General features: G+C 42.6%; 1 protein-coding gene across 13 annotated transcripts in view; it reads right to left on the bottom strand.

Moving 5' to 3' along the window:
- The window catches only part of Osbpl9 (oxysterol binding protein like 9), a 142837-nt gene that overhangs the window by 14299 nt on the left and 112945 nt on the right, over positions 1–15593 (bottom strand). For 10 of the 13 annotated variants that reach the window (XM_029476196.2, XM_021159244.2, XM_085839100.1 and 7 more), the window contains 4 exons: positions 12500–12538; positions 8421–8511; positions 7358–7462; positions 4126–4285 (listed from right to left, as the gene is read on the bottom strand). In XM_029476196.2, the coding sequence (XP_029332056.2) occupies positions 4126–4285; positions 7358–7462; positions 8421–8511; positions 12500–12538 (395 nt within the window). The remainder of the gene's footprint in view (positions 1–4125; positions 4286–7357; positions 7463–8420; positions 8512–12499; positions 12539–15593) is intronic. The other 3 variants (XM_021159245.2, XM_029476197.2, XM_021159247.2) reach the window with 1 other exon arrangement.

Genomic DNA, 15593 nt, shown 5'->3' with positions numbered 1-15593 from the left:
CGCTGACATACAGTTTGCAGTTCACATATAATCCGTCGAAGGTTTATCTTGCCACACAAAGCAAAACCCAAGCTCCATCAATTGCCCAGCTTCCAAGAGCAGGGACAATGCCCAGCAAAACCAAAGCCGAGCATCTCTCTGAGAAGCACAGGTGAAGCGAATGCCTTCTGAGCGCAGGTCCAACTTACACTGTTCTCATGTGAATGCTCACAGGGACTCATCCACTCTGAACTTATTATTATCCTCATTTTACCAACCAGGAAACTGAGAATTGCACAGGAGAAGAAAGTTGATCAAGGTCATCCAACAAAACTGACTCAGAACTCAATGGATCTGAGGTTCTAGAATTCAGACACCTGAGCCATAGCAACTGCCTATACACAGAGGCCGAGAAGCCTTTCCCCATTAGCTAACATCTAAGTGATGGTGGAAAGCTTTTCTGTACAGTTACATACCTAGCTTTCGTTTAATGCAGTAAAACCGGTCAAACATGTCGAATGAGGAAAACCCTATCAGCAGGAGCTGCCAAGCCTCTGTGCTCAGTGTCTCCAGCCCAGCACTTCCCTCCATCCTTAGGGACCATGGTCCACAGGGAAAGGCACGCCAGCTGCTTAGCCAACTACCAGGTTTTGTCTCTTCTTCTTCTTCATTTTTTTTTTTTTTTTGGTTTTTCGAGACAAGGTTTCTCTGTAGCCCCGGCTGTCCTGGAACTCACTTTGTAGACCAGGCTGTCCTCGAACTCAGAAATCCACCTGCCTCTGCCTCCCAAGTGCTGGGATGAAAGGCGTGTGCCACCACGCCCGGCTTTGTCTCTTCTTTCTACCTTAGTCTAGCCTTTCTGGGGCACCTAAAATGCAGACCTGGCCAGCAGCTGCCAACGTTCATGGGAAGATGTCCAAAATTCCTAAAAGTGTAATAAATAAAACAGTATGTCTTGCACGTCAGTTAACTGCTTACAAATAAATCAAGCACTCTGCCCTCCATGCCTTGGGGTGGGGATAGGGACACAAAAGAGTATGTTCGAAACCTAACTAAAAGTAAAATTGACAGCCTATCAATAGATGAACAAAGTAGTACAGTAGGCCTATAATAGATGCCCAGCAATACAAAGGAAATGAGCTAGTGACACACGAGTACACGGCTAGCCTGAGGAACTTCAAAGTGCAGAGCTGTGCAAAAGGAAGCAAAAGTGTTCGCTGTGTGGCCCCAAGAACACAACACTCTTCTTGTCCTTTTTGTTGTTACTGCTTCCTGCCCCACCCCAGTGCTGGCTTTAATGCATGCCAGGCAAGCACTTAACCACTGAGCTACACCTCAGCCCAGTTACACTCTTAAAGAAGAAAACTATCTAGTGACAGAAGAGAGGAGAGGACAAGTATTGGGAGAAAGGACAAAGGGACACACCAGAACTTTCAAATAGCTGTGCTCTTTCCTGAGCCTGTTGACGATTGGCAGTACACAAATGTTCATGCAACTCTATCAATTATGCCTTCTCTCACACACACACACACACACACACACACACACACACACACACAAAAAGACAAAACAAGAAACCCAAGAGAAAGATGACGGCTGGCAATGCCATGTACAAAGCAGGGCTTCTCATGACTGCTTCTTAGAATGAAAAGGAACATCTGGGGCAGACTTCTCCAACCTGACCCTGACCCTGGGAAAACTCTGATCTCTAGTGGTGGTTGGTTCTTATACTAACTAAGGAGTTAAGCAAATGCTTCCCACCCATAGGGCCAAGGGCTCAATTTCCAGTACTAGACAGCAACAATGAACTCCAAACAAAACGAGGACTGCTGTGTGAACAGTGAGAAAGGGCTTGCTTCCACTTATGTAACTGTTTTAAAGCCAGAATCCCCCACTAAGTACTCAGTAGTTTATGTTTTTTCTAGTGTTTAAGTATAAACAAGAAAACCGTGTTTTTCCCTCTTTCCACAAAAGGTAGCGAGTAAACTAAGTTCGGCCTTACTTTGGGTATACTTTGGGGTATATAGGCCTATAATACTGTGGAGGTTTTACCATTTATTAACATGTTACTTTTGTTTGTTTGTTTGAGACAGGTTTTATTACATAGCCCTGGCTAGCCTGGAATTTGCTATACAGAGCAGTCTGGCCTGGAATTCAGAGAGAATGGCCTGCGTCTGCTTCCTCGGTGCTGGGATTACAGGTGTGCAATGCCACACTCGAGGCTACTATGAAAGTGGAGAGAACCCCACTGAGTAGGCATATCACTGCTGTTCATAGTCACAACACTGTCACTCTTCAGGAGCTTCCTACAGTCAGACAAACCATACTGCAATCAGCTAGTTATACACTTCTTTACAGGTGTAGATCAGCTACAGGATCAGTGTCCACAGTGGAACTGTCGAGCTAAGAACAGCACTGTAACCGTGATAAAGACTACCCCCCTCTCCGTGCAATCTGCTTCATGTCTTCTCCACCAGAATGAACATGGCCACTCCTCAATGGATAAAGAAGCTGACTACTAACTTTGCATGTTAAATATGTGTATTTATCTGTTATCTTTTATTCATGTCCTTTGCCTGTTTTTCTCATATGTAAAGTCTTAGTCTCTGGATGATCATTATGTGTTGGAGAAATTTATACTTTTGTCCATGTGAAGTGCCAGTTTGTCATCATGTTTTCAAATGTTTATGCTGCTCTTTCTTTAGAGCTTCCTGCCTACTTCCAGCTGTAGGTTCTGGTCTGCACTACAGTGGCTGAGCTCATCTTTCTTCTGTATCTCTAGACTGCATTCCACCAGGGTAATGCTGTCACTCAGGTGGTTCTGGTTCAGATTCCCCATATTTTAAATAGCCCCTCCACAACAAAGCAAATCACCACCCAGTGAAATTCAAATCACCAGCGACTCCTGTTTTTTCAATGCTGTAAAGCACTGCTAATGCAGTAACTGAAGATGTGGGCCAGTTTGTGTCTCTTGCAGAGCCTATCCATCAATGCTGCAAATTCCATCATTTAAACTGAAGACACTGTGGGCAGCGGTGAGCACAGGCTCCCATCCTCACAGCTTTCTGTAAGGCCAACGGGTCAGGAAGCAGTGCTGCTGACTGTTCCCAGGACTGCTTGTCCATTTGCCAATCCACTGTCACAGCTTTCTAACAGGGTTCAGCTTGCCCATTCTTCCTCTTCTCATCTCCAGGTCTGTTCCCTATACTTAACCTCATCACACCTCAGAATCACATTCTCTCTCTTCTCTGGGAAGCCTTCCCTAGCCCAACACCCGAATGTGTCCCATGGTTTCCTATATATAACCATAATGCATGCATGCCATGGTGTGAACATTTATGTAGTTATATATGGCTGTGTAAGCGTGTATGTCCTACATGTATGCATTACCCTACTGAGCAGAAGGCAGCACTGAATTCCCTGGAAATGAAGTTACAAGCAGATGTAAGCTGCCATGTGGGTGCTGGGAATCAAACCTGGATCCTCTGGAAGAGCAGCCAGTGCTTTTAACTCCCGAGATCTCTTTCCAACCTTGTTTCTAAATTCTAATGCTGAAACTGGAGTTGCCAGTGGGGCAGTAGTAAGAGGTACAGCCTCTGAGTGGCAACCAGTCAGGAGGTAATAACTCGGTACACAGACTAGAAGCTCCAGAGCTCTGCTGTGCCTTCCACCACAAGAGAACATTACAGGATGGTGTTAGCTGTGAAACAGAAAGCAAGCCTCCTAGCACAAAACACATCTGCCAGCAACCAGATTTTGGACTGCACTATGAGAAATAAAATCCTATTATTTATAAGCTTCCAGTCTACAATCACCCAAAACGACTAAGACACCATGCCATTCCTCCACCCAATAAAATTCCAGTTTTTAGTTGTTAGATATCCTCATTCCTATACAAACATATGAGATGTGACTCTTTCCTGATGGCAGTGCCACTACAGAAATATACAGAGCTAATCTAACATTGCCGGCACATTACCAAACCTGATGCTATTTATTCAGTTTGTACTATTAAATCAGGAGTACAAGTCAAAACTGTCACAGAACTGACTGATGAATAAGCCTTCAGAAGGCAAGTGTCTCACTAACAGTGGTCTGAAGGCCACATCTTTTAAATTTGAATACGTACATTATTCACATACTTACTCTATTAAGCGCTTTGGGGACGAGCCACTTTGATGGAATTCATCAGCATCATAGAACTCATCTTCACTGCTAGAGTAAGAGAACTCTGGGACTGTATTTGGAGACAAGTTGACATGGCTGGGAGGAGTCAGACTGCTGCTAGGTGGTGAGTTCCCACTGCCTACGAGTCAAAGGTTTCAATTAGGGAAAACGGTAGTAGTTAGGGAGATGGGCCCACAACAGAACACTCTAAAGTCAAGACTGACTGCACCTTATTTTTTAACCAGTGGTTAAATCAGACAATGAAAACAAGAAGGGCAACTGTGAAACAGGCTGGGAACACAGCCTTTTTTCTTTATTCATTTTATAGTACTGAACACTGATTCCAGGGATTCACACATACTAAAAAAAAAAAAAAAAAATCCTCCCACTGAGCAGTAACACCCACAGCCTGGATATAACCTTTTAAACAAACGGGAAAAATTCTGTATCTCCACACTGTGACTTAAGATTAACTTGTGTTCTGTAGTAGTAAGGAGTTCTTCTGATTGCACACATGCTGGTGTTTGGCATCCCACAAGAGATAGCAGTACCAATGGGAGCCATGGCTCTTCATACCATACACTAAGATACCAACAGCAATGGAAAGGCAAGACTGCATGACCACTAGATACTGCCTGGACACCACGCATAGTCAGTCTTCAAGCCACTCACCACAGAAAATGGAAAACCTGTCCACAAAGTCCTGGGTACACAGCATCCTCGCCCTTCTTCCTAAACCTAAGTCAGGTGCACATGGCTCAGAGCAGAGATAAAACAGAGCTACTAAGGGAAGCATGCAGACAAGGAAGACCGCAAGAGCATCTTCTAACAACAGACTCTAACTAAAGCCGGCAGAACTGAGAGAGCCAGAGGGAAGACTACCATCTGGTCTCTGCATGCTTGCTACACTGTCCAGTAATGAGTAAGAACACACAGGGACACTCGCCTACTGTCTCATGGCCGACACGTTACTTGTAACTAGTCTAACACAGATGCCTGGTGGATGCTCAAGTTCGGTTACTGCTATTGCTGCCAATCAGAAGCCAAAGAACCCAGGCATGATGGTGTGGCCTCTGCTCCTAGCACTTGAGAGGCAGAGGCAGGATGTCTCTGTGAAGTCAAGGCCAGTCTACACAGCCAGTTATGGGCTACCCACAACTATGAAGAGACACCCTGTCAAAAACAGCAACTAACAAGAAAACAAAGACAGCAGTAACAGAAGCAAATGAAGATCTACCTCTAGACGTTTAGCCTGTTCTTGTATCTCAGTTCAGTTAATAAAAATAAACCAACCAGCTAGTCTTTGCACCAGGTTCACGAAGACCCTTTTAGACAAAATGGCTTGTTAGCTCAAGTAAAGCTTATTATAGAAATTCCAAAGGTTAACGTGCCTTGCCAAATAACTAAATTCTCTGTTCCTCAGCAGCAAAAAAGGGACCAAAATACTCGTGTTAGAACAGGAAAAAAAAGACCGTGAATCACAACAATTAACAGGCAACTTATGTCTGTGACCATATAATGGAAAACATGAGAAAATGGATGTGAATGTAAACTGCAAGCCCAAGTATTAAGATTTCAACATGACTTATTGTTAAAGGAAAGATTTTTTTTCTATGCTAGAGAAGGAAAAAAAGATGGAGAAGATAGGGAAGTTAGAATGAAAACAAGACAGAAAGCATAAACTAACATAATTTTTAATCTCCTTAAATCCAACTATAAATGTTAAGATACTTTTTAGTACCTTCTTCAGAAATAATTATCAGAAGATAATCCTCACCCTCTGAAAATACTTTATATGAAAACTGGCTGACATACAGAAATGTTCCTTATACTTTCATTTATTAACCAGTTTTATGTATTTCCAAGTGGAGAAATTCTGGCCCCTTTACAATCTGATCATAATCACATCATATGAAACAAATGAATAAACAAAGTTCATAGGTTAATTTTTTTCCTTCTGTAGCCCTGGCTGGCCTGTAACTCAGTATATGGATCCAGCTAGCCTCAAACTTGCAGCAATCCCTGCACCAGCTTCCCTATGCAGGCATGGCAGCTGAGAGCCACATCACATGCCTACAGGTTCTACCTTTAAGCAAGGTAAGACAGAGTTCATGAAACACAAAAGCCAAAAACCCTTGAATCTCATGACTAAAACTGTTTATTAGCATTTCCCAAGTGAAAGAACTACTGCTGACTCCTATTTTTTTCTTCAGAGTTTAGAAGGCATTTGTGCTGTTAAATATGAAAAAAACCCAAGTATAACATTACTCACTGCCCCAAAATTTAATATGGGCTAAGACACACATGATCAATTTTCACTGTTACACAGAAAAGTTCCACTAAGGAAGTGTCTGGGTAGTGACAAGAAATGTCAGGGTCCCACTTGCTCACCAGGACCTATATATACTCTTTAAACGTCCTCATTTAACAGAGTCAAAAGTTCTAAGTTCATTTTCTTGTGTCTGGTTCTACAGTTAACAAGATGCAAATTTAATTAACTTTAAAACAAAAAATAAATCTAGTACCTAACATGGGTGTAGCCCTGTATATCATAGAAAGGGTAAAGATGACTATAAATAAAATGTAAATTAAAATGACATATTTAAGACTACAAAAGTGAGACTGATAAATGTTTCCTAAAAAGTACATGGATCAAAGGTGAGCAGTGACTCACTGCCCTATAGGAAAACCCTGGGATCACCTATGTCAGTGGCAAACACTTAATATCCCGAGGTGACCACATAAGAAGGGGAGTGCTTGCCTCTCTGCTGAGAGCCAGTCACAGAAGCAGACGACTCCACTGTGGTCAGGACAAAGTGACAGTGTAGGTGGACACACAACACATGAACGAGAGCGTCGCCAGGCCTTCCTACTTCCAATCTCTGCACTCCTACACTGTCACACTCCTTGTCCATGAGACAGTGTGCGAGTCTCAAGTGAGCAATTTATTTTTTTAAAAAAAGATTCAATCAGAAGCCCAAGCAGAGGGTACACAAACAAAGCCCTATATTAAAAAATTAAATTATAATTACTAATACTCTTGGCTCAATTACAAAACTACCCACTTTAAGGTAGACTGCAATGAAAAACTAAGTTATTGCTAATGTCAGCAGCTATTACAGTCCCTCATCCTTTTCCCTACTGGGAGCCAAACATAAATCTCGCATGTTAATAGAAAGCTATAAGAAGTGAAGGTTACCCAGATCTGTACCTGTGCTATTTGGTGTTGGAGTCTGATGATGTCCCAAGGTAGCTAACACAGGTCCAACAGGTAAGGAAGATGGACGCTGCTCTGACTTACACAACTGAGCGGGTTCTAGATTTGAATATGTGAAATAAGTTAGAAGAACAGCCAAACATATACTCAATAGCTTCAACTATTTAGAATATAAAACTCTGACATATGAATTTTTCTACAGTAATTCAAATTCATGTTTCTCTTTATGCCTTCCAGCCTCTCAGTCCCTGACACTCTGAGCATCAGCAGAGCCAGCCAGGATAGCCAACACCCAGCACAACAGTGCTTCTGAAACTCAAACCACAGAAGATCAGACAGAGCCCTCCCCCTCATCAATGCTAAGTAATAACAAGCTTATTTTCTGAAGGATTAGAAATTCATATAAGACTTCACATGGTATCTTTACAAAGGTATAATCTCTGGCCTTACTATCATTTGAAAACACAGAGACATATGGTGTAACTAACAGATTTTTGAGAAAAGATCTCACTCAACTCAGGTTAGCCTCAACTCTTGGGGATCCTCCTACCTCAGGTTCCTACATGCTGAGACCATAGGTAAGAGCCAATATGCCTGGCTTTCGTTAATTTTATTTCCTTTAAATTGTACTAATTATTCTCCTCTCAACTAGTAGCATCTTACACTTCACACATATTCCCTTTTTCATTAACATCCACTGTGGTAAAATATTTATATTGTTCAGAATTAAAAAGAGTACCCCACATTTACATATTAACTAAGTCAGCAGTATCAATTTTTCTTGGTGTCTATGAATTCAGAGTCACAGAATTCAGTGCTACCAGTAGACTTGCACCTTCACTGCTATGCTGTCTACTACCTCTGAAAACCAAACCTCCTTCCTTCTACTTCAAAACATCACTCAAGATACTTTCTTCTTCTCCCAGCTCATTTCCAGCTATATTATTTTGTGACTGCTACTATTTTCAAAATATATAGAAACTCTAGGATTACTGTGATTATCAAATTAAGTTTTTCTTATCTATTACTCTGTGAAACATGGTTCCAAATACTGTACCTGGAGGTAAGGCAGTCTGGGAAGGCATTGTGCTGATCACAGGTTCCAAGGGACTAGGCTGGTATATTGCATCTACAGGATTAATAGTACTCTGAGATAAGAAACACAGCAGAGTTATTTTTAATTAGATGTCCTTTCATGCTGACCCACCCAAACAAATAAAAAGCCACATTTCCAACAGCAAAATCCATAGGATAGGAATTAGGTAATTGGTCAAAGTGCAGAGGGGAGATGTATCTTTTTCTACAGAGGGATAAGAGTTTCTCCCGAGAGCATAGACAGGAAGAAAATGATTGACTCACTGTCACAGCAGGAAGCTAAATGAGAAACCTGCAGGGTAAGAAAGCCAAACAACCACAACAGTCCAACTCCGCACTCCCAACTCTTAGCTCTCCAGGGCATGCCACTAACACCGCACCGGTCACCGGATGACAGTCGGCACTGGCCCAACCTCACCTCCTGCCCAGCACTGAGCAGCACACAGCACCACACACCATGTCTAATTATGGCGCCTGGCTATAAACTCCACCATGTGCTGCCTTGGACTGGGTATGTTGAAGCCTTCATTGAGGACATAATAGGGCTGGGTGCTCAGCCATGTGACAGCAATGTTAGGGCAAGGACAAGAATGTAGATTTCTCTGATTCCAAACCAAGACATTAATCTGACAGCATGATGTACCTCACGGTGGGTCTGTGCATGGTAACCGGATTTCTCTTTTTTTAGTATTGTCATTTAATGTCCAAATTATTTTCAGGCACAAAACCTTTCCCTATTTTAAAAAGCTGCTCAATTTTATTTTCTTAAATAATTTGAAAATAAGAATTCTGATTCTAGTTGCCATAGATATTAACTGAAAACCGAAGGACAATTACAAATGGCACCATGAAAAGAACCCTTAATAAGCAAGCAAGGATTCCAGTAAAGTGAGTTAGGGAATGTACTAAAACAGAGACCTGGAACTCTAATTTCTTGAATAATTGCTTAAACTCCTTAAGCCCCTCATCCTCTCTGGGCCTCAGTTTTCCCCATGGATAAAACACAAGAGCCGGAATTACACAGCCGCTACTGCGGCAGTTCTCAACCTGTGGTTCATGGCCTCTTGAAAAACGGCCATCTCCAAGAAACAGTCATGGTTGGGGTGCCATAGCACGAGGAACTGCATTAAAGGGCTGCAGCATTGTGAAGGTTGAGAACCACCGCACTAACGGCTTGTGATCACTACCTTAGGAGTCTATACTCACAACTGGAATTCGTTTTAGTAACTTAGGAAGCTCCGATGAGCCTTGCAGCTGTTCTGTGAATGAATTAGTTCCTGGTGTGGCACAAAGGACTGGGTTGCAGCTGAGTGGTAGAGTATTCGCCTAGCATGTGTAAGGCCCAGGCTCCATCCCAGGACAGTAGCCAAGACTTAAACAAGGGAAAATTTCCTTCACCAAAACTCTGATCCACATGAATGAAAATGTATTATCCTTCCCATTGAAGAGTCAATGAAATACCCTTGAGAATCAGGGACTAGAATTCAACTTTTAGATGAAATCTTTCTTCCAGTTGAAATATTCTAATAGTGGGCTTGTCAAATAAACAAATTTTACAAAAACCTTTAAACTTCTTTGCATTACAAAACAAATCATGGGAATTTAGTCTAATCCACTGGCAGTAGCTTATAATCCCAGCTACTTGGAAAATGGAGGCAAGTGGATCCCAAGCTCAGGGCCTATAAGAGCTTACAGACTGAATTCAAGCACAACTTAAGTGAGATCCGGTCCTAAGTGCAACAGGTAGAAACGATGGCTGGGGAACACAGCTCGATGGTAAGGAGCTTGTTAGATATGTAAAGCCCTAGGCTCAATCCCCAGTACCACAAAAACAAAAATAAACCGGATTTCTAAAAAAATAGGAAAAGTTGGTATTTTGGACTGAGCTCCTTGCACGAGGCCTCAAATGGAGCAAGACCAAATGGACTCAGCCAGGCTCAGTGCCACCCGATCCAACTGAAATGCCAAGGAAACAGGCAGATGCTGAAACTGGTCACTTCCTCCCCTTCAGAGGAAATTCAAGCTTGCCTGAGTCTGCTTTGATCCAGATTATAAGAAAAATAACTAGAGGTTGTAATCAGTGTTGTCCAGTGCCTGTCACCTTATAAAACTCACTATTTCTGACACTGTCTTGTAGAGCCCATCCTTCTTAAATAGAGACTTCAAAGTCTATGAATCACAGATAAACTAATTAGATCTATAATAAAGTCTGTTGTAATTTTGCCTTTTTGATAGCACATAGATTAAAAATTTACCTTTTCTTGTTTTGCCTATGTTTATCTTTTTTTTTAAAGATTTATTTATTTTATGTATATGAGTACACTGTAGCTGTCTTCAGTCACACCAGAAGAGGGCATCGGATCTCTTTACAGATGATTGTGAGCCACCATGTGGTTGCTGGGAATTGAACTCAGGATCTCTGTAAGAGCAGTCAGTGCTCTTAACCACTCACTGGGTCATCTCTCCAGCCCCCGCCTATGTTTATCTTAAGATACCAATTTTAGCTAAAAAAAAGTCATTCTACAACTTCCTTTTAGAAGGATGTTTATACAACAAGTAACCCTCAACTGTAATCTGTTGGGACATTAATGAATCCATGCCAAAGCAATGTGTAAATAAAATAGACAAAGTGCATAGCTACTGAATGTGTCTACTGTACCTTACACCAACAGGCAGGCATAAAAACCCTTCAGGTTGTTACACATGTCAGTACTGAGACTGGAGCAGCCGAGTAACTCAAGAGTCTCAGTTGGTGACTAGACATAAAGTCAACAAGCTCACTCCTCCCTGCCCCAGGCATGATAAGGTTGTCAAGGTTCTAACATGTCATCTCTGGATCTTAGACGAGTTGACACTGAGCTTCAGGATAAAGAGGCTGCTTACTGTTTTAAGAATAGTTTCTGCTTCTCTCTTGAGATAAATCTCTTGGAGGCTGGGCTGGCCTCAGACTCCCTACTGTACTGATGAACCCCTGATCCTCCTGCTTCTGCTTCCTGAGAGCTAACATCACAAGTGTCACCACTACATCTAGTTGATGTGCTGCTGGGAAAAAAAAAAAAATCAAACCCAGGGCTCCATGCCTGCTAAGCAAGAACTGTCAATGGAATGACATCCACAGCTCAACTTTAGGACTAGTCAACACAGGTCAGTACAACTATTAAACTACAGCCTGTGGCTTATTTATGTGTGTATATATAGTGAGTATCTCTCTCTCTCTCTCTGTGTCTGTGTGTGTGTATCTGTATGTGTGTGTGTGTGTGCGCGCGTGCATGCTCTGTTCCTATACACAGAGGCCAGAAGCCAACAGTGGTTGCTTTCCTCTCTCACTAGGTCTCTCCCCTACTCCCAGTGCAAGGCTATAGGTGCCTGCCACCATCCCTGGCTTTCAGGTGGGTGTAGTGAATCCAAACTCTGGCCCTCATACCTTCAGGGCAGGCTCCCAGCCTTCCAACTATAAAGCATTAAAATCTTTGATTACCAGCTGAGAAATCTTGCCATAAATTTTTCTTATTTATAAATGAAATGTTAAAGAGTAATTGAAAGGTAAAAAGCTGAAGAAAGAATAGCTATGTCCAAGAATCCATGTTCCATGTTCTACCAAGAATACATTATGCAACATGGTCCTAATAACAAGTCCAAACAGGAAACAGAGGGGAACATATAAACATTTTTAATGGATGAAGGTCTGTTCTGATATTGCACACACTCCCCCTTTCATCTGAGACAATGTTTCATAAGCAATGCAGCTTAGTGAGAGACGCATCATGAAAGTTAATTAACCCTTCAAGTTGACACATGCAAAGTGACTCAGTCGCAGAACCAATACTTAGAACAATTTTAAGACTGCCGTTTCCCCTCCAAATGATTGTTGAAAGATGGCCAACGTTAGGAGCTCAAGGAAGATTGCAAGATAAAAACAAGAAGCAGTGAGCATGTGAAGAGAGGAGTTTGCGTTGAGAAGTGAACAGACTCAGGCTGCTCCTGGCAGGCTGGTTATAAGGCCCTGCAGGAGCAAAGGAGCAAAGACTGCATTAGACTTACTATAATTCCATCTGCGTGCTGCTCCGCATTACTCTGGTCCTTAAGGAAAAATGTTAAAGATATTAACTTCATTCTCACATTTTAGTAATGGCGTGTGTACTTTTCCTAACAAGAAAGCTTCTCTTACTAGGTAAGCAATGACATGAGAACGCGACTTCTCTGCTTCCATGGAGCCCCCCCCCCCCCCCGTATGCTCATTCTTAACCAGACACAATTCTACCATGGTGAGGCAACCAACAGGAGGGAAGAACAGTACTTTGACAGTCCCTTCCAGAGGCCTTGACCACAGTACGTGCCACAGGCTCAGTGAGGCACCCTACTACTTACAGATACGCTAATAGAAGTAAGGATGAAGACTCAAATTTTCTAAGTTTCCATTTTACTAAGCTATGCCAACTCTTCCCCATTCCTAATTCTACTCCCATTTACACGTATGACCATTATGTAAAACAGTATCTGAAAAATCAACGATGAGCAGGACTCACAGATCTGCTTTTCAGAATCATACATTCTAATTTTTGTCTCAATAACCTGAACAGTTGTATGCATGGGATGATGACGTAACAACTAATACTACCTGGCAAGTATTTTATGTATGTTAATTCACCTACTCTATCAATAACTTGGTTACAGGGTTTTTTGGCCTGTTTGTTTGGATTTTGAAACAGGGTCTCATGGGTCCTAGGCTGGACTAAAACGATGACCCTGAATTCTTGATCTTCCTACCTCCAATTACACACCAGGTTTACAGGCAATTGGGGATGGTCCCCAGGGACCGGTGCATGTGTGGCAGATACTTTACTAAGTGAACTCTACCTCCATGCCCACAGGCAGCATCACTGTCAGCGCTGGACTGATACTGTGCTGGAGGTGAGCTCCCAATCAATGCTGCCCCACACACTTCACTCTCTTAGATAACTACCCTGGACTCTTCTGTTCTGGGCTCCTCCTTCCCACTTGCCCTCTATCAGACTCTGTCCAACACACACATCAACAGTGTAGTAGTCTCACAGGATGGCCTCATCTGCAGGGATGAGAGAGCATCACCTGGTTTAGTACCATCTAGGAAGCCATCAGAGATCTCTGGAAGAAGAACATACTGAGAGAAACTGGAGGAAACAAAAAACCTCTAAGTATGTTCAAAGTTAAGCTTATATAATATAATTAATGTACTTTTTAGAAATCTGCAGCCTCAGAGAACTATTTTTCTTGGGTTTCTTCATGGTCACGCATGTAAAATCATACCTATTTGAGAGGGTTTTTAAAAAAAAGATTATTTATTATGCATACAGAATTCTGCATGCATGCATGTATGCATGCCTGCAGGCCAAAAGAGGACACCAGATCTCACTATAGATGGTTGTGAGCAACCATGTGGTTGCTGGGAATTGAACTCAGGACCTCTAGAAGAGCAGCCAGTGCTCTTAACCGCTGAACCGTCTCTCCAGCCCCCTATTTCAGAGTTTTCATGAAGATATGAGAAAATACAGGAAAGTATTTAAGGATACAAAACCAAGTTTGTTTGTTTGTTTGAGACAGGGGTTCTCCGTTTAACAAGCCCTGGCTGTCCTCAGACTCACAGAGGCGGCCTCTGCCTCCTAAGTGTTAGATCAAAGGTGTGCATACCACCATACTTGTTGCTAAAACCAAGTTTTTAAGATAAAAGGAATATAATCCTTGTCTCACTCAAGTACATAATGTAAGTGCAGTGTCCTGGAGGGTTTCTGCCAACTGACACAAACCTAGATGTATCTGGGAAGAGGAGACTCAACTCCTCAGAGTTGAGTGCCTGCAGGTGAGTCTGCAGAGCACATTCTTGATTAATGACCGATGGGGGCAGGGAGTTGGGGGGAGTAGCTCACCGTAGGTGGTACCACCCGGGCAAGTGGTCCTGGGTGGTAATAAAGCAGGCTGGGCAAGCAATGGAGAGAAACAAACCCCCCTTTCCTTCCCAAGATGCCTTGGGTCATAGTGTTTGTCACAGCAGTAGAAACTGTAACTAGGACATGAAGTACCAAAGGAGGGCATCAGAGAGACTCAGAATGGGATACGGTAACAGCTATAGCCTTTACTTTTTCCACTAGACACCTGGGAGACATTCCAAAACAATGATGCAAAGAGAAACCAGGTACATAGCAGTGTGACAGACAACATAAATAACCAGGTGCATAGCAGTGTGACAGACAACATAAATAACTCCACAGTAGCAAGCATAACTCCAATGCTCTAGGATAACTACTAGAGTTTGCATTATGCAGATAATACATGTAAATGAAAGAAGCCAATCTTTGGTCTTGGTTTTAAACATAAAAATTATATCCTAAATATTTACCTATTAATATGAACTTTCAGAAATCTACAGTGTCAATCAGGAAGAATTTGAATATCTGACATTATTTTTTTATTAGATATTTTATTTACATTTCAAATGTTACCTCTTTCCTAAAGCCCCCTCCTTCCCTCCCCCTGCTCACCAGTCCACCCACTCCTGCTTCCTGGCCCTGGCATTCCCCTATACTGGGGCATTGAGCCTTCACAGGACCAAGGGCCTCTCCTCCCATTGATGACCGACTATGCCATCCTCTGTTACATATGCAGCTGGAGCCATGAGTCCCACCATGTGTACTCTTTGGTTGGTGGTTTAGTCCCTGGGAGCTCTGGGGATATTGGTTAGTTCACACTGTTGTTCCTCCTAGGGGGCTGCAAACCCCTTCAGCTTCTTGGGTCCTTTCTCTAGCTCCCCCATTGGGGACCCTGTGCTCAGTCCAATGGATGGCTGTGAGCATCCACCTCTGTATTTGTCAGGCATTGGCAGAGCCTCTCAGGAGACAGCTTTATCAGGCTCCTGTCAGCAAGCACTTGTTTAAGTGCATATGCAGAAAACAGCTAGTACCAGCTGACCTAAGACAGCTCTTGGAAAAGCCACTACAAACAGCTCACTGTTATCTCAGAACTAGGGTATGAAGAGGGCCCAAAGCATCAAACAGGAAAGAGAGACTCACTGAGCTTCTTGTGTAAACAATATGATCTCACTTATGGTCTAGAATGGTAGAAGTGTCTACTGACAAGCCTCTAGTAAAAACCGGAGCACAGG

This window comes from Mus caroli, unplaced genomic scaffold (genome assembly GCF_978045245.1).
Source record: "Mus caroli unplaced genomic scaffold, Mus_caroli_1 scaffold_6, whole genome shotgun sequence".
Lineage (NCBI taxonomy): Eukaryota > Metazoa > Chordata > Mammalia > Rodentia > Muridae > Mus > Mus caroli.
The sequence above is the reverse complement of the archived record's forward strand: the minus strand, read 5'-3'. Positions and strand labels throughout refer to the sequence as shown.